Below are 20,637 nucleotides of genomic sequence, written 5' to 3'. Positions count from 1 at the left end.
TCTATCGCTTCACACTTTGAATAGAAGTTAAGATATATTTTACTCGATACAAATGCGATCAAATATATATTAGAGCAGCTGTGAGGCATTGCAGCGTGTCCTTTTTTGTTCCCGTCTACAAGACCAAAACACAACTGAATCTGCAGACATGATTGATCTACGACGAGTAGCATTCACAAAGTTTTTTATGGACATATTAAATGGACTTCCTCTTTTCTCTTCAGAACTTCCATCAGCCAACTCACTGGTTTTTATTGGGCCACTGTGCTGGAGAAGGTGGACAGTTGGTGGACAACTGTTTATCCTGCTGTCATCGTCACCACCGCAGAGCCCTGGGTTCCTCGGATGCATCCCTCTACTACTACAACAACATCATCATCATCATCATCATCATCAAGTCCATTGGGTAGAAAACAGTATCAACATTTAACATTTTTGTTGTAAAAAAATTAAATGAAAGTGCTCCTTGGACGGCACTTATATTGTGTAACGTACCTTTAAACCCCTGAAGCTAGTGTTTATGTTTTACCTTTAGTAGTCTCCTGCTGTTTCTCTTTAACTTGTAAAACAGTTACCAACAGCAGATATTTGAAAATGATCATCTATTTTTAATTGAATCTATTTTAATAGCATAAACTGTGTATTGTGAGACACAAGCTTAGACTAAATAATAATAGACCAAACTCTATTTTGACCAGACCAATATTATCGTAAGTACTGTGAGAAAGGGATCGTTTTGAATATTACCTTTGTCCTTATTTTTGAAGTTTAGAGACAAAATAAAGATGGATAGACTTCTCTGTACTCTGTTTTTGATAACTGAAGATTACACAGACCGTACCAGACACCGATTACACAGACCGTACCAGACACCGATTACACTGACCGTACCAGACACCGATTACACAGACACCGATTACACAGACCATACCAGACACCGATTACACAGACCGTACCAGACACCGATTACACAGACCGTACCAGACACCAATTACACAGACCGTACCAGACACCGATTACACAGACACCGATTACACAGACCGTACCAGACACCGATTACACAGACCGTACCAGACACCGATTACACAGACCGTACCAGACACCGATTACACAGACCGTACCAGACACCGATTACACAGACCGTACCAGACACCGATTACACAGACCGTACCAGACACCGATTACACAGACCGTACCAGACACCGATTACACAGACCGTACCAGACACCGATTACACAGACACCGATTACACAGACCGTACCCGACACCGATTACACAGACCGTCCCAGACACCGATTACACAGACCGTACCAGACACCGATTACACAGACCGTACCAGACACCGATTACACAGACCGTACCAGACACAGATTACACAGACCGTACCAGACACCGATTACACAGACCGTCCCAGACACCAATTACACAGACCGTCCCCGACACCGATTACACAGACCGTCCCAGACACCGATTACACAGACCGTACCAGACACCGATTACACAGACCGTACCAGACACCGATTACACAGACCGTACCCGACACCGATTACACAGACCGTACCAGACACCGATTACACAGACCGTACCAGACACCGATTACACAGACCGTACCAGACACCGATTACACAGACCGTACCAGACACCGATTACACAGACCGTACCAGACACCGATTACACAGACCGTACCAGACACCGATTACACAGACTGTACCAGACAGATTACAGAGACCGTACCAGACACCGATTACACAGACACCGATTACACAGACACCGATTACACAGACCGTCCCAGACACCGATTACACAGACCGTCCCAGACAGATTACACAGACCGTACCAGACACCGATTACACAGACCGTCCCAGACACCGATTACACAGACCGTACCCGACACCGATTACACAGACCGTCCCAGACACCGATTACACAGACCGTACCCGACACCGATTACACAGACACTGATTACACAGACCGTACCAGACACCGATTACACATACCGTACCAGACACCGATTACACAGACCGTACCCGACACCGATTACACAGACCGTCCCAGACACCGATTACACAGACCGTACCAGACACCGATTACACAGACTGTACCAGACACCGATTACATAGACCGTACCAGACACCGATTACACAGACCGTACCAGACACCGATTACACAAAACGTACCAGACAGATTACACAGACCGTACCAGACACCAATTACACAGACCGTACCAGACACCGATTACACAGACACCAATTACACAGACCGTACCAGACACCGATGACACAGACCGTACCAGACACCGATTACACAGAGAGTACTGACACCGAGAAAACAAACTGTTGTTTGCAGCACTATCATTTGGACTTGGAGTCAATTCCATTTCAATTCCAGTCGATTCATGAAGTACATTGACATTTCAATTCTAAATCCAATTCTCTTCAATGAGGAAAATTAGGAATTGTGTTTACTTTCTGAATTGACTATTCCTCTTCTGCTTGACCTGTTGTGTGAGAGCAGAGTGGATGGACCAAACGCCTTGGATAGGTACAATTGAATCAGAACACTGTGATGACAACAGTTGAGTTGTACTTAATACCGTTACATACATGGACATCATATCACACTTTACCATCAGCTGGTGGTTTTATTCATTTTATTTAACCTTTATCTAGTCAAGACAGTTAACAACAAATTATTATTATTTACAATGACGGCCTACCCCGGCCAAAACCTTTCTTAACACGGACGAGGCTGGGCCAATTGTGCGCCGCCCTATGGGGACTCCCAATCACGGACGGTTGTGATACAGCCTGGAATCGAACCAGGGTCTGTAGTGACGCTTCTAGCACTGCGATGCAGTGCCTTAGACCGCTGCGACACTTGGGAGCCCTTGTGTTGTTTATGAAGACAAGGGATGTGTCACAAAAGGGCATCGTATTCCCTACGGGCCCTGGTCAAAAGGGCATCGTATTCCCTACGGGCCCTGGTCAAAAGGGCATCGTATTCCCTACGGGCCCTGGTCAAAAGGGCATCGTATTCCCTACGGGCCCGGGTCAAAAGGGCATCATATTCCCTACGGGCCCTGGTCAAAAGGGCATCATATTCCCTACGGGCCCTGGTCAAAAGGGCATCGTATTCCCTACGGGCCCTGGTCAAAAGGGCATCGTATTCCCTACGGGCCCTGGTCAAAAGGGCATCGTATTCCCTACGGGCCCTGGTCAAAAGGGCATCGTATTCCCTACGGGCCCTGGTCAAAAGGGCATCGTATTCCCTACGGGCCCTGGTCAAAAGGGCATCGTATTCCCTACGGGCCCTGGTCAAAAGGGCATCGTATTCCCTACGGGCCCTGGTCAAAAGGGCATCGTATTCCCTAAGGGCCCTGGTCAAAAGGGCATCGTATTCCCTAAGGGCCCTGGTCAAAAGGGCATCGTATTCCCTACGGGCCCTGGTCAAAAGGGCATCGTATTCCCTACGGGCCCGGGTCAAAAGGGCATCGTATTCCCTACGGGCCCTGGTCAAAAGGGCATCGTATTCCCTACGGGCCCGGGTCAAAAGGGCATCGTATTCCCTACGGGCCCTGGTCAAAAGGGCATCGTATTCCCTACGGGCCCTGGTCAAAAGGGCATCGTATTCCCTACGGGCCCTGGTCAAAAGGGCATCGTATTCCCTACGGGCCCTGGTCAAAAGGGCATCGTATTCCCTACGGGCCCTGGTCAAAAGGGCATCGTATTCCCTACGGGCCCGGGTCAAAAGGGCATCATATTCCCTACGGGCCCTGGTCAAAAGGGCATCATATTCCCTACGGGCCCTGGTCAAAAAGGCATCGTATTCCCTACGGGCCCTGGTCAAAAGGGCATCGTATTCCCTACGGGCCCTGGTCAAAAGGGCATCGTATTCCCTACGGGCCCTGGTCAAAAGGGCATCGTATTCCCTACGGGCCCTGGTCAAAAGGGCATCGTATTCCCTAAGGGCCCTGGTCAAAAGGGCATCGTATTCCCTAAGGGCCCTGGTCAAAAGGGCATTGTATTCCCTACGGGCCCTGGTCAAAAGGGCATCGTATTCCCTATGGGCCCGGGTCAAAAGGGCATCGTATTCCCTACGGGCCCTGGTCAAAAGGGCATCGTATTCCCTACGGGCCCTGGTCAAAAGGGCATCGTATTCCCTATGGGCCCGGGTCAAAAGGGCATCGTATTCCCTACGGGCCCTGGTCAAAAGGGCATCGTATTCCCTATGGGCCCTGGTCAAAAGGGCATCGTATTCCCTACGGGCCCTGGTCAAAAGGGCATCGTATTCCCTATGGGCCCGGGTCAAAAGGGCATCGTAATCCCTAAGGGCCCTGGTCAAAAGGGCATCATATTCCCTATGGGCCCGGGTCAAAAGTAATACAGGGGAATATGGTGCCATCTAGGATGCAACCAAGGATAGAAAAATAGAGCAGAGAGTTGAAGTGCCATCATTTAATAGAGTTAATAGTAACACATCTGAACAAAGTCAACCTGAACCAGAAGTATAATGTAACCAGCTCATCTGATCCATCTACAGGGTCGCATTCATTAGTGCACACCGTTTCAAAACGTAGCGAAAAAGACATCTGGCAACAGGAGAGAGAGAAAAAAAAAAAAGAGCGTTTCTTATTGGACAATTCCGGGTAGTCCCTTCCTGTTTCAGTGTATTTTATTCCGTTGTAAGGTATAGTTCTGACCGAGGAGGAAGTCATGACAGTCTCTAACCCAGGTAGTTGGTGGCTTTTTGACAAACTGTTTTCTGGACAAAACAAATGTTCAGTGGAGTTCTCCTTGGTTCCCGAACCAACCAATCAATGTTTCTTATGTAACAGTAACCCCACCCATAAACCTAACCTTTCGTGGAATGACTTACTTAGTATCACATTTGTTTCTGCCTCCCAAGCAAGTGAAGGCATGCAGTGGGGTTCTGAGCACAGCTTTCCCCTCTGTACAAAATTGTTTTTGTTACATACTCGATCTAGTTCATTGGTCCGTTCATTCTTAACAATACACTTTGGATAAAATAAATCTCTTAATTAATTATAAAGGCTATAAAATATCAAGATAGTGAATTACAAAAATGGTATTTTCATCCAGATAATCAATAAGTATTGTTTTATAAAAGTGGTGCGATAAAACTATTAATCTCACTTGACAATAATCAATATTCAATGATCAATATTATACAATAATGTGCCGTAGTGAACAAGAGTCCCACCATACAAAAATACTGTTCTACACAAAGTGGTCCATTTGTAATTTAAGTTTTGAAAATGAAATAACAAATAAGGATGTAACCTAGGTAAAACGTGATGAAAGGTAAAGAGGTTAGGTGCCACGTCAAATCTATCACATTAATTCCCGATCCATCTCTAGAGCATTGACACACTACTTATAGATGGAATCTGATTTTGTAAAGAAAATCCCCAAATGAAAAAAAAGACAGTTTGAACTAGTCCATACAAACAACATGCCATAAAGACAATGGTTTTACAGGAAATTAAATGAGATAATTAACTCAGTAAACAAACACAACAAAGGTGAAATAGTGACATGAGATGTTCAGCTTGGTGGTTTGGTCTGGTGTGCATTCTGAGTAGACAAAACATTAGGAACACCTGCTCTTTCCACCAGACTGACCAGGTGAACGTTGTAGATGAAGGGGAGGATGTCTAAGCCTTGAGGTAATTGAGACATGGACCATTCAGAGGGTGAATGGGCAAGAAAAAAAAAGACTTAACCACCTAAGGTCGATGTCCACACCCCCGTGGAAAATGAATTAGCATAATAAAATACAAATATAACTTTAAAAAAAAAAACCTGTCAGTTTAAACTAGAGTTTTGTTGCTGTTGCATCTTAATCTACCGTCGATGTAACACTTCCTGTGGTGAAAGGTGACAAAGCTAGAGCGGTGTTTGTCAGACCAGGAGACGTTGTCGAATAACAGTGAAGACATCAAAACTATGAAATAACACATATGGAATCATGTAGTAACCAAAATAAAAATAAAATAAAGTGCTAAACAAATCAAAATCTATTTTATATTTGAGATTCTACAAAGTAGCCACCCGTTGCCTTGATGACAGCTTTGCACACTCTTGGCATTCTCTCAACCAGCATCATGAGGTCACCTGGAATGATTTTCAATTAACAGGTGTGCCTTATTAAAAGTATTTGTGGAATTTGTTTCCTCCTTAATGCGTTTGAGTCAATCAGTTGTGTTGTGACAAGGTAGGGGTGGTATACAGAAGATAGTCCTATTTGGTAAAAGACCAAGTCCATATTATGGCAAGAACAGCTCAAATAAGCGAAGAGAAACGACAGTCAATCATTACTTTGACTTTTTTTCGGTTCAATCAATACGGAAAATGTCAAGAAGCTTTTCAAGTTTCTTCAGGTGCAGTCGCAAAAAAAATCAAACACTATAATGAAACTGATACTCATGAGGACCGCCACAGGAAAGGAAGACCCAGAGTTACCTCTACTGCAGAGGATAAGTTCATTAGAGTTAACTGCACCTCACATTGCAACCCAAATAAATGCTTCACAGAGTTCAAGTAACAGACACATCTCAACATCAACTAATCAGAGGAGACTGCATGAATCAGGCCATCATGGTCGAATTGCTGCAAAGAAACCACTACGAAAGGTCACCAATAAGAAGAAGAGACTTGCTTGGGTCAAGAAACACAAGCAATGGACATTAGCCCGGTGGAAATCTGTCCTTTGGTCTGATGAGTCCAAATTTGAGAGTTTTGGTTCTAACTGCTGTGTTCTTGTGAGACACAGAGTAGGTGAATGGATGATCTCCGGATGTGTGGTTCCCACCGTGAAGCATGGAGGAGGAGGTGTGTGGTTCCCACCGTGAAGCATGGAGGAGGTGGTTTGATGGTGTGGGGGTGCTTTGCTGTTGACACGGTCTGTAATTTATTTAGAATTCAAGGCACACTTAACCAGCATGGCAACCACAGCATTCTGCAGCAATACACTATCCCATCTGTTTTGCGTTTAGTGGGACTATCATTTGTTATTCAACAGGACAATGACCCAACACACACCTCCAGGCTGTGTAAGGGCTATTTGACCTAGAAGGAGAGCGATGGAGTGCTGCATTAGATGACCTGGCCTCCACAATCCCCTGACCTCAACCCAATTGAGATGGTTTGCGATGAGTTGGACCGCAGAGTGGAGGAAAAGCAGCCAACAAGTGCTCAGTATATGTGGAAACTCCTTCAAGACTGTTGGAAAAGCATTCCAGGTGAAGCTGGTTGAGAGAATTTCAAGAGTGTGCAAAGCTGTCATCAAGGAGGCTACCATGAAGAATCTAAAATATATTTTTATTTGTTTAACACTTTTTTTTAGTTACTACATGATTCCAAATGTGTTATTTCATAGTTTTGATGTCTTCACTATTATTCAACAATGTAGAAAATAGTACAAATAAAGAAAACTCCTTGAATGAGGTGTGTCCAAACTTTGGACTGGTACTGTACATGTTTCCTGATCTTTCTTATATCTCAGATATTAGTAGGTGCCAGGTTTGTGTCAAGAACTGCAACTCTGCTAAGGTTTTTCACGCTCAACGGTTTCCCGTGTGTATCAAGAATGGTCCACCACCCCAACGGACATTCAGCCAATTTAACACAACTGTGGGAAGCGTTGGAGTCAACATGGGCCAGCATCCCTGTACAATGCTTTCGACACCTTTCCCCAGTGATTTGAGGCTGTTCTGAGGGCAAAGGAGTTGCAACTCAATATTAGGAAGCTGTTCTTAATGTTTTGTACACTCAGTGTATACCAGTATTGTGTCAATCTATAGATGGGAGCACTGGAATGGAGAGAAGGGATATGTTCCAAAGACACCCTATTCCCCTATGTAGTGCACTACTACTCTGGTCGAAGGTATCGCACTACATTGGGGATTGGGTGTCATTTGGGACACAGCCAAGGATGATTTTTTTTCTATCTGTGTGATTTGTTGGTTAATAAATCAACCAAATGCCATAAAAATATCACTCCACTTCATCTACACTGAACAAAAATATAAAACGCAACATGCAACAATTTCAAAGATTTTCACTGAGTTACAGTTCATATAAGGAAATCAGTCCATTTAAATAAATGAATTAGGCCCTAATCTATGGATTTCACATGACTGGGAATACAGATATGCATCTGTGGATCAGAAAACCAGTCAGTATCTGGTGTGACCACAATTTGCCATGGGGCACTCTGTTCACAATGCCTCATCTCCTTCACATAGAGTTGATCAGGCTGTTGATTGGTGGCCTGTGGAATCTTGTCCCTCTCCTCATCAATGGCTGTGTGAAGTTGCTGAATATTGGCGGGAACTGGAACACGCTGTCGTACACGTCGATCCAGAGCATCTTAAACATTCTAAATGGGTGACAGCATGCAGGCCATAGAATAACTGGGAAATGTTCAGCTTCCAGAAATTGTGTACAGATCCTTGCGACACGAGGCTGTGCATTATCTTGCTGAAACATGAGGTGATGGTGGTGGATGAATGGCACGACAATGGGCCTCAGGATCTCGTCACGGTATCTCTGAGCATTCAAATTGCCACCAATAAAATGCAATTGTGTTCGTTGTCCGTAGTTAATGCCTGCCCATACCATAACCCCACCGCCACCATGGGGCACTCTGTTAACAACGTTGACATACGCAAACCGCTCGCCCACAAGACGCCATACACGCTGTCTGCCATCTGCTCGTACAGTTGAAACCAGGATTAATCTGTGAAGAGCACACTTCTCCAGCGTGCCAGTGGCCATCGAAGGTAAGACTTTTCCCATTGAAGTCGGTTACGACGCCGAACTGCAGTCAGGTCAAGGCTAAGTAGATGAGCTTCCCTGAGAAGGTTGCACAAACCCACAGTTGCATCAGCTGTCCGGCTGGCTCGTCTCAGACAATCCTGATGGGGAAGAAGCCAGATGTGGAGGTCCTGGGCTGACGTGGTTTACACGTGGTCTGCGGTTGTGAGGCCGGTTGGCCGTATTGGCAAATTCTCTAAAACGACGTTGGAGACGAGAAATTAACATTCAATTCTCTGGCAATAGCTTTAGTGGACAGTCCTGCAGTCAGCATGCCAATTGCACGGTCCCCAAAAAACTTGGGTCATCTGTGGCATTGTGTTGTGTGGCAAAACTGCACCTTTAAGACTTATCTTATATTGCCCCAGCACAAGGTGCACCTGTGTAATGATCATGCTGTTTAATCAGTATCTTGATATGCCGCACCTGTCAGGTGGATGGATTATCTTGGCAAAGGAGAAATGCTCACTAACACGGATGTAAACAAAATTCTGCACAACATTTTTTGAGAAATAAGCTTTTTGTGCGTATGGAAAATGTCTGGGATCTTTAATTTCAGCTCATGAAACATGGGACCAACACTTTATATGTTGCGTTTATATTTTTGTTCAGTGTAAATTATCTGGAACTAAAAACAGAATTATTCTGTAGTCTGACTTGGCAGTTCCCATAGAAGTCACAGTGACTATATTTCACTGCTTAAGGTTTTCCCCACAGTTCAGTTCTGTCCTGAGCTCAGTGTATCAGAGGGTTGAGAACATGGAGAAAAATAAAAAGTGGTAAAACGAAAACAATCCCAGAATGCAGTATTCATCATCCGCTGTATTCAGCATGGCAACCAACAGTCTCAATCGCTGGTTCTACTTTCCATAATCTTCTTCTACTTCCACGATCATCTAATGCAAATGTCCCAAGTCATCTCATATCTTCATCCCCCTTACATGAGGCTCACGGTCCACCAGACACCTACAGAAGAGGAAGAGAGAGGATAAAAGTGAACCATTATAAAAAAAACATATCTATGACTGCATCCAAGCTGTGCTGACATCACAATGAAGCACGCCCCCCTCATGAATCCAATCTGTGCTGACATCACAATGAAGCATGCCCCCCTCATGAATCCAAGCTGTCCTAACATCACAATGAAGCACGCCCCCCTCATGAATCCAATCTGTGCTGACATCACAATGAAGCATGCCCCCCTCATGAATCCAAGCTGTCCTAACATCACAATGAAGCACGCCCCCCTCATGAATCCAAGCTGTCCTAACATCACAATGAAGCACGCCCCCCTCATGAATCCAAGCTGTCCTAACATCACAATGAAGCACGCCCCCCTCATGAATCCAAGCTGTCCTAACATCACAATGAAGCACGCCCCCATCATGAATCCAAGCTGTCCTAACATCACAATGAAGCATGCCCCCCTCATGAATCCAAGCTGTCCTAACATCACAATGAAGCACGCCCCCCTCATGAATCCAAGCTGTCCTAACATCACAATGAAGCACGCCCCCCTCATGAATCCAAGCTGTCCTAACATCACAATGTAGCACGCCCCCCTCATGAATCCAAGCTGTCCTAACATCACAATGAAGCACGCCCCCCTCATGAATCCAAGCTGTCCTATCACAATGAAGCACGCCCCCCTCATGAATCCAAGCTGTCCTAACATCACAATGAAGCATGCCCCCCTCATGAATGCAAGCTGTCCTGACATCACAATGAAGCACGCCCCCCTCATGAATCCAAGCTGTGCTGACATCCCAATGAAGCACACGCCCCTCATGAATCCAAGCTGTCCTAACATCACAATGAAGCACGCCCCCCTCATTAATCCAAGCTGTCCTGACATCCCAATGAAGCACACGCCCCTCATGAATCCAATCTGTGCTGACATCACAATGAAGCACGCCCCCCTCATTAATCCAAGCTGTCCTGACATCCCAATGAAGTACACGCCCCTCATGAATCCAATCTGTGCTGACATCACAATGAAGCACGCCCCCCTCATGAATCCAAGCTGTGCTGACATCACAATGAAGCACGCCCCCCTCATGAATCCAATCTGTGCTGACATCACAATGAAGCACGCCCCCCTCATGAATCCAAGCTGTGCTGACATCACAATGAAGCACGCCCCCCTCATGAATCCAAGCTGTGCTAACATCACAATGAAGCACGCCCCCCTCATGAATCCAAGCTGTGCTAACATCACAATGAAGCACACTCCCCTCAAGAATCCAAGCTGTGCTAACATCACAATGAGGCACGCCCCCGTCATGAGTCCAATCTGTGCTGACATCACAATGAAGCACGCCCCCTTCATGAATCCAAGCTGTGCTAACATCACAATGAAGCACTCCCCCATCATGAATCCAAGCTGTGCTAACATCACAATGAAGCACGCCCCCCTCATGAATCCAAGCTGTGCTAACATCACAATGAAGCACACTCCCCTCAAGAATCCAAGCTGTGCTAACATCACAATGAGGCACGCCCCCGTCATGAGTCCAATCTGTGCTGACATCACAATGAAGCACGCCCCCTTCATGAATCCAAGCTGTGCTAACATCACAATGAAGCACTCCCCCATCATGAATCCAAGCTGTGCTAACATCACAATGAAGCACGCCCCCCTCATGAATCCAAGCTGTCATGACATCACAATGAAGCACGCCCCCCTCATGAATCCAAGCTGTGCTAACATCACAATGAAGCACGCCCCCCTCATGAATTGCTTCATTACAACACCTACACATGCTGCCACTGAATCAAACAATCAAGAGGACAAAGAATCTGTAACATACAGTCATCTTGGCATTCTGCGGACTATCCAGTCCTTTCAGATATCACCCAAATGCCCCCCACCCCCAAAAAAAACATTCTGCAGCTTTAACCAATAACAGGTGCATATCTACAGTGATTCAGTATGTACAAAGTTCAAAAGGTCACTAACCTGAAGCTCCCTGTCACCTCCTTAGAGGCCAAACCCAAACAGTTCTCACAGCAAGGACATGTTTGAGTCCTCATGGTTGTGGGTTCAATCCCCCGCTAGCCTTTTTGTGGGTTCAATCCCCCCGCTAGCCTTTCTGTGGGTTCAATCCCCCCGCTAGCCAGTCTATGGGTTCAATCCCCCCGCTAGCCAGTCTATGGGTTCAATCCCCCCGCTAGCCAGTCTATGGGTTCAATCCCCCCGCTAGCCAGTCTATGGGTTCAATCCCCCCGCTAGCCTTTCTATGGGTTCAATCCCCCCCGCTAGCCTTTCTATGGGTTCAATCCCCCCCGCTAGCCTTTCTATGGGTTCAATCCCCCCGCTAGCCTTTCTATGGGTTCAATCCCCCCGCTAGCCTTTCTATGGGTTCAATCCCCCCGCTAGCCTTTCTATGGGTTCAATCCCCCCGCTAGCCTTTCTATGGGTTCAATCCCCCCGCTAGCCTTTCTATGGGTTCAATCCCCCCGCTAGCCTTTCTATGGGTTCAATCCCCCCGCTAGCCTTTCTATGGGTTCAATCCCCCCGCTAGCCTTTCTATGGGTTCAATCCCCCCGCTAGCCAGTCTATGGGTTCAATCCCCCCGCTAGCCTTTCTATGGGTTCAATCCCCCCCGCTAGCCTTTCTATGGGTTCAATCCCCCCGCTAGCCTTTCTATGGGTTCAATCCCCCCGCTAGCCTTTCTATGGGTTCAATCCCCCCGCTAGCCTTTCTATGGGTTCAATCCCCCCGCTAGCCTTTCTATGGGTTCAATCCCCCCGCTAGCCTTTCTATGGGTTCAATCCCCCCGCTAGCCTTTCTATGGGTTCAATCCCCCCGCTAGCCTTTCTATGGGTTCAATCCCCCCGCTAGCCTTTCTATGGGTTCAATCCCCCCGCTAGCCTTTCTATGGGTTCAATCCCCCCGCTAGCCTTTCTATGGGTTCAATCCCCCCGCTAGCCTTTCCTATAGCAAAAAAATACATGAGGGTGGAATTCCACAAGTCAAAGGTCACTGACCTAAAGATTTCTGCTCCCACCTCAGTAGAGTCCACACTCCTTGAGGTTGATCTACAGGAAAGGGTAGGTGCTAGGGAGTAAGGGTTGATTTGGTACTGACCTGAAGATCCCTGGTCCCCCCTCAGTAGAGTCCACACTCCTTGAGGTTGATCTTGATGATGACGTCTGTGACGGCGTCAAACACGAACTGAACGTTCTTGGTGTCGGTGGCGCAGGTGAAGTGGGTGTAGATCTCTTTAGTGTCCTTCCTCCTGTTCAGATCCTCAAACTGACACTGGATGTAGGCTGCTGCTTCCTCATATGTACTGGCTCCTGTAGTAATAATACTAGTGCATTATGGGTACTGTAGTATACTGGATGTAGGCTGCAGCCTCCTCATATTAAGCTCCATCTAACTACTTAGGTAAACATATGAATTATCTGTTGCACAACGTTCGGCGCAGGTGTTGGTAACTGGTTCGCCATACACCTGCGCAGGTAATTCACATGTTTATCCAAGTAGTTAGATGGTTTGTCATGAAATGTATTAGATAGATATGCTTCTAATATCCGTACATTATTGACCCGTGACTGACAATTTTGGTAAATAGTATGGTCTACATCTTATCATGCGGTATTCTAACTCAGAATATTTAGTCTCAAGGTTCTGCTTGCCTATCTTATTGGATCTCTCCTATTGGCACTATAGCAGAGCTCATTGGCCATATCCCTGCTGACTGGAACGTTTTTTTAATTTTTTTAGCACAATAATTTTGTCCTTCAGGCTAGATGGACGTCACAGCCTACGTCTCCCCTTTTCATAGGCCGCAAAAAAATACAGCTTCCTCAAGCTTGAAACCCACGCGCCGCCTATGACTCCTTGTGTTATATATAGCAGATCATTTATTTTAAGACTGGTCGCAGAGCCAATGTCAACGGATATCGGCAGTAGAAAGGCCAAGCCAAAGAAAAACTTCTGAGAAGTTCCCAGAAAAGCCAACCGTATAAAGATGCTTGATTTAGTTGTCCAGGTAACCATGGAATGGAATGGGTAACCAGGTAACCACGGAATGGACCAATGGAATGGTCCCAAAAGAGGAAACACAACAGGTTCGAACAGCTTTTTCAATACTGCCTTTGTGCTTTAAAAAAAAAAAGTACACAAACTAGTTGAATCAGGAAGAACTCAAACACTTCCAAGTATTTCACATCATGTATGTGTTGTGTTGTGTTGTGTTGTGTTGTGTTGTGTTGTGGTGTGTTGTGGTGTGGTGTGGTGTTGTGTGTGTGTGTGTATTCTTCACATGCGCACAGTGTGTGTGTTACAGTTGAAGTCATAAGTTTACACACACCTTAGCCAAATGTATTTAAACTCAGTTTTTCACAATTCCTGACATTTAATCCTAGTAAATATTCCCTGTCTTAGGTCAGTTAGGATCACCACTTTATTTTAAGAATGTGAAATGTCAGAATAATAGTAGAGAGTGATTTATTTCAGCTTTTATTTATTTCATTACACTCCCAGTGGGTCAGAAGTTTACATACACTCAACTAGTATTTGGTAGCATTGCCTTTAAATTGTTTAACTTGGGTCAAACGTTTTGGGTCTCCTTCCACAATAAGTTGGGTGAATTTTGGCCCATTCCTCCTGACAGAGCTGGAGTGACCGAGTCAGGTTTGTAGGCCTCCTTGCTCAAATACGCCTTTTCAGTTCTGCCCACAAATTTTCTATAGGATTGAGGTCAGGACTTTGTGATGGCCACTCCAATCCCTTGACTTTGTTGTCCTTAAGCCATTTTGCCACAACTTCGGAAGTATGCTTGGGGTCATTGTCCATTTGGAAGACCCATTTGCGACCAAGCTTTAACTTCCTGACTGATGTCTTGAGATGTTGCTTCAATATATCCACATAATTTTCCGACCTCATGATGCCATCGATTTTGTGAAGTGCACCAGTCCCTCCTGCAGCAAAGCACCCCCACAACATGATGCTGCCACTCCCGTGCTTCACGGTTGGGATGGTGTTCTTCTGCTTGCAACCCTCCCCCTTTTTCCTCCAAACATAACGATGGTCATTATGGCCAAACAGTTCTATTTTTGTTTCATCAGACCAGAGGACATTTCTCCAAAAAGTACGATGTTTGTCCTCATGTGCAGTTGCAAACCGTAGTCTGGCTTTTTATGGCGGTTTTGGAGCAGTGGCTTCTTCCTTGCTGAGCGGCCTTTCAGGATATGTCGATATAGGACTCGTTTTACTGTGGAGAAAGATACTTTTGTACCTGTTTCCTCCAGCATCTTCACAAGGTCCTTTGCTGTTGTTCTGGGATTGATTTGGACTTTTCACACCAAAGTACGTTCATCTCTAGGAGACTCCTTCCTGTGAGGTATGACGGCTGCGTGGTCCCATGGTGTTTATACTTGCATACTATTGTTTGTACAGGTGAGCGTGGTACCTTCAGGCGTTTGTGGAGGTCTTCAAACTTGTGGAGGTCTACAATTTTTTACTGAGGTATTTGGCTGATTTCTTTAGATTTTCCCATGATGTCAAGCAAAGAGGCACTGAGTTTGAAGGTAGGCCTTGAAATACATCCACAGATACACCTCCAATTGACTCAAATGATGTCAATTAGCCTATCAGAAACTTCTAAAGCCATGACATCATTGTCTGGAGTTTTCCAAGCTTTTTAAAGGCACAGTCAACTTAGTGTATGTAAACTTCTGACCCACTGGAATTGTCATACAGTGAATTATAAGTTAAATAATCTGTCTGTAAACAATTGTTGGAAGAATACCTTGTGTCATGCACAAAGTAGATGTCCTAACCGACTTGCCAAAACTATAGTTTGTTAACAAGAAATTTGTGGAGTGGTTGAAAAACGAGTTTCAATGACTCCAACGTAAAGTGGATGTAAACCTCCCACTTCAACTGTACTTGTAGTATGTTTATCACCCACCTGCGTACTCAGGGTAACAGATGGTGAGTGGATGTACACCTCCAACTTCAACTGTACTTGTAGTATGTTTATCACCCACCTGCGTACTCAGGGTAACAGATGGTGAGTGGATGTACACCTCCAACTTCAACTGTACTTGTAGTATGTTTATCACCCACCTGCGTACTCAGGGTAACAGATGGTGAGTGGATGTACACCTCCAACTTCAACTGTACTTGTAGTATGTTTATCACCCACCTGCGTACTCAGGGTAACAGATGGTGAGTGGATGTACACCTCCAACTTCAACTGTACTTGTAGTATGTTTATCACCCACCTGCGTACTCAGGGTAACAGATGGTGAGTGGATGTACACCTCCAACTTCAACTGTACTTGTAGTATGTTTATCACCCACCTGCGTACTCAGGGTAACAGATGGTGAGTGGATGTACACCTCCAACTTCAACTGTACTTGTAGTATGTTTATCACCCACCTGCGTACTCAGGGTAACAGATGGTGAGTGGATGTACACCTCCAACTTCAACTGTACTTGTAGTATGTTTATCACCCACCTGCGTACTCAGGGTAACAGATGGTGAGTGGATGTAAACCTCCCACTTCAACTGTACTTGTAGTATGTTTATCACCCACCTGCGTACTCAGGGTAACAGATGGTGAGTGGATGTACACCTCCAACTTCAACTGTACTTGTAGTATGTTTATCACCCACCTGCGTACTCAGGGTAACAGATGGTGAGTGGATGTACACCTCCAACTTCAACTGTACTTGTAGTATGTTTATCACCCACCTGCGTACTCAGGGTAACAGATGGTGAGTGGATGTACACCTCCAACTTCAACTGTACTTGTAGTATGTTAATCACCCACCTGCGTACTCAGGGTAACAGATGGTGAGTGGATGTACACCTCCAACTTCAACTCACCTGCGTACTCGGGGTAACAGATGGTGAGTGGATGTACACCTCCAACTTCAACTCACCTGCGTACTCGGGGTAACAGATGGTGAGTGGATGTACACCTCCAACTTCAACTGTACTTGTAGTATGTTTATCACCCACCTGCGTACTCAGGGTAACAGATGGTGAGTGGATGTACACCTCCAACTTCAACTGTACTTGTAGTATGTTTATCACCCACCTGCGTACTCGGGGTAACAGATGGTGAGTGGATGTACACCTCCAACTTCAACTGTACTTGTAGTATGTTTATCACCCACCTGCGTACTCAGGGTAACAGATGGTGAGTGGATGTACACCTCCAACTTCAACTGTACTTGTAGTATGTTTATCACCCACCTGCGTACTCAGGGTAACAGATGGTGAGTGGATGTACACCTCCAACTTCAACTGTACTTGTAGTATGTTTATCACCCACCTGCGTACTCAGGGTAACAGATGGTGAGTGGATGTACACCTCCAACTTCAACTGTACTTGTAGTATGTTTATCACCCACCTGCGTACTCGGGGTAACAGATGGTGAGTGGATGTACACCTCCAACTGTACTTGTAGTATGTTTATCACCCACCTGCGTACTCAGGGTAACAGATGGTGAGTGGATGTACACCTCCAACTTCAACTGTACTTGTAGTATGTTTATCACCCACCTGCGTACTCAGGGTAACAGATGGTGAGTGGACTCCTGGCGATCTTCTCCTCAAACAGATCCTTCTTGTTGAGGAAGAGGATGATGGAGGTGTCTGTGAACCACTTGTTGTTGCAGATGGAGTCAAACAGCTTCATGCTCTCATGCATACGGTTCTGTAGGGGAGACCCGGAAACACGGTGTGGAATCAGAACAGTAGAGCTGGGCGATATGGACATAAAAGTCATGTCGTGATAAACTATTTAGCTTGATAACAATAAATACAACAACAACAGAAAAATGTAAAGTTGTCTTCCAGCGCCAAGTTAGACAACTGAGATGGCAGCCTTTGATTAAAAAAGTTATCTATTTGATCTAACATTTCCAGGGAACGGATGGTTCATATTATGATATGCAACCTGTCAAAATAGGATCCAGAATGATCAGATTTATTTTGGGCTTTTCAGAGAATTTGCCGACATCTTTACGCATGTTGACTTGGAATTGTCTATAACATTCACCATCTGAGGAAGTGGGAACTCAAAACCCTTTCTAACAACAAATAATGATATTGTTGCTACAGAGCCTTCAGAAAGTATTCATACCCCTTGACTTATTTCACATTTTGTTGTGTTACAGCCTGAATTCAAAATGGATTAAAAAATATTATTTACACACAATACCCGATAATGACAAATTGAAAACATGTTTAGACATTTTGGCTAATGTATTTCAAATGAAATTCAGAAATATCTCATTTATACTAAACAAAAATATAAACACAACAAGGGCCCCAAAGTGTTGGTCCCATGTTTCATGAGCTGAAATAAAAGATCTCAGAAATTATCCATACGCACAAAAAACACATTTCTCTCAAATTTTTGCCACAAATTGGTTTAGTGAGCATTTCTCCTTACCAAGATAATCCATCCACCTGCCAGGTGTGGCATATCAGGAAGCGGATTAAACAGCATGATCATTGCACAGGTGCACCTTGTGCTGGGGACAATAAAAGGCCACTCTAAAATGTGCAGTTTTGTCACACAACGCTAGAGATGTCTCAAGTTTTGCGAGAGAGTGCAATTGGCATGTTGACTGCAGGAATGTCCAACAGAACTGTTGCCATAGAATTGAATGTTTATTTCTCTACCATAAGCCGCCACCAACGTTGTTTTAGAGAATTTGTCAGTATGTTTCAACTGGCCTCACAACCCAGTCTGGGGGGGGGGTGAGGAGTATTTCTGTCTGTAATAAAGCCCTTTTGTGAGGAAAAATGAATTCTGATTGGTTGGGCCTGGCTCCCAAGTGCGTGGGCCAATGCCCACCCATGGCTGTGCTCCTGCGATTGATTAGGGCCTAATTTATTTATTTAAATGAACTGATTTGCAAACATTTTTTAAAACATGTTTTCGCTTCAGCAGATGGGTGAAAAAAAGTTTTTGAATCCATTTTGAATTCAGGCTGTAACAACAAAATGTGGAATAAGTCAAGGGGTATGAATACTTTCTGAAGGCAACGTGCTCACAGAAAGCAGTGACTCTCCTATCTGTAACTACAACATTAGTTGTATTTTGAGCAATGGTCATATGCTTGTGCTTTCAGAATGCATCTCTCCCTCCTCTGTGCTCACAGTGGCTCGCACCTCTTCTGCTACACCTCAACTCCTCTCCCTCAACTCCCCTCCCTCAACTCCCCTCCCTCAACTCCCCTCCCTCAACTCCCCTCCCTCAACTCCTCTCCCGCAACACATCTCCTCCACACATCTCCCGACTTAACTGAAGACCCCTCTCCCTCTATCCACCCTTCCCTGCTCTCCCTCCTCGTCCTTTGCCAGCAGCAGGTCATAATCGCTGAGCTCCACACAGAAGATAATGGCCGTCACACCCTCCCTCGGCACCCCTCACCCACTCTCCACCCCTCCCTGCTACCCCTCCTCTCTCCTCACCATCTCTTCGTCCTCTGCCAGCACCAGGTCATAGTCACTGAGTGCCACACAGAAGATAATAGATGTCACGCCCTCAAAGCAGTGGATCCACTTCTTCCTCTCAGAACGCTGGCCGCCCACGTCAAACATCCTGAGGGGAAACAAAGGGAAACAGGGTAAGGGGGAGGTGACGCAGCAGGGTAAGATGACTCAGCAGGGTAAGGGGGAGGTGACTAGGCAGGGTAAGGGGGAGGTGACTCAGCAGGGTAAGGGGGAGGTGACTCAGCAGGGTAAGGGGGAGGTGACTCAGCAGGGTAAGGGGGAGGTGACTCAGCAGGGTAAGGGGGAGGTGACGCAGCAGGGGGAGGTGACTCGGCAGGGTGAGGGGGAGTTGACTCGGCAGGGTAAGGGGGAGGTGACTAGGCAGGGTAAGGGGGAGGTGACGCGGCAGGGTAAGGGGGAGGTGACGCAGCAGGGTAAGGGGGAGGTGACGCAGCAGGGTAAGGGGGAGGTGACTCAGCAGGGTAAGGGGGAGGTGACTCAGCAGGGTAAGGGGGAGGTGACTCAGCAGGGTAAGGGGGAGGTGACTCAGCAGGGTAAGGGGGAGGTGACTCAGCAGGGTATGGGTGCTACGGCTTCTTATCGACAGAAGAGATTTGACAACTGATTACACACACACTTTAGCTCCCTAATATACAATTGACATCATGGAGATGACATCACTACTATGGTCATAGACAAGGCTCCTGGTTGTACCTGAGACCCACCCTCACCACTATGGTCATAGACAAGGATTAGGCTTTTCACAGGACGTGCTACCTTGTCCCGGACCTGCTGTTTTCATCTCTCCTCTCTACCGCACCTGCTGTCTCTAACTCTTAATGATCGGCTATGAAACGCCAACCGACATTTACTCCTGAGGTGCTGACTTGTTGCACCCAACAACTACTATGATTATTATTATTTGACCATGCTGGTCATCTATGAACATTTGAACACCTTGGCCATGTTCTGTTATCATCTCTACCTGGCACAGCCAGAAGAGGACTGGCCGCCCCTCATAGCCTGGTTCCTCTGTAGGTTTCTTCCTAGGTTCTGGCCTTTCTAGGGAGTTTGTCCCACTGTGCTTCTACACCTGCATTGCTTGCTGTTTGGGGTTTTAGGCTGGGTTTCTATATAGAACTTTGTGACATCTGTGATGTAAAAAGGGCTTTATAAATACATTTGATTGATTGACGGAGCAACTCCCTTCAACTTAAGAAAGACAGACCGACAGACCGACCGACAGACCGACCGACCGACCATAGGGACGGTGCCCCTGCATCAACCCAGCCAATCAGCATTTCTAGGAACTAAATATTTGCTGAA

At 45.8% G+C, this 20,637-nt stretch overlaps 1 protein-coding gene across 1 annotated transcript in view; it reads right to left on the bottom strand.

Moving 5' to 3' along the window:
• Positions 1 to 5,103: 5,103 nt before the first annotated feature.
• Positions 5,104 to 20,637, bottom strand: part of LOC139368990 (guanine nucleotide-binding protein G(i) subunit alpha-3-like) — a 76,710-nt gene continuing 61,176 nt past the window's right edge. The window contains exons 6-9 of the mRNA XM_071108527.1: positions 19,291 to 19,420; positions 17,368 to 17,521; positions 12,928 to 13,139; positions 5,104 to 9,803 (exon numbers count right to left, since the gene is read on the bottom strand). Coding sequence (XP_070964628.1) covers positions 12,949 to 13,139; positions 17,368 to 17,521; positions 19,291 to 19,420 — 475 coding nt within the window. The 3' untranslated portion in view covers positions 5,104 to 9,803; positions 12,928 to 12,948. The remainder of the gene's footprint in view (positions 9,804 to 12,927; positions 13,140 to 17,367; positions 17,522 to 19,290; positions 19,421 to 20,637) is intronic.

Source organism: Oncorhynchus clarkii, chromosome 16 (genome assembly GCF_045791955.1).
Source record: "Oncorhynchus clarkii lewisi isolate Uvic-CL-2024 chromosome 16, UVic_Ocla_1.0, whole genome shotgun sequence".
Classification (NCBI taxonomy): Eukaryota; Metazoa; Chordata; class Actinopteri; order Salmoniformes; family Salmonidae; genus Oncorhynchus; species Oncorhynchus clarkii.
Note: the sequence above shows the minus strand (reverse complement) of the source record. Positions and strands in the feature narration are given on the sequence as shown.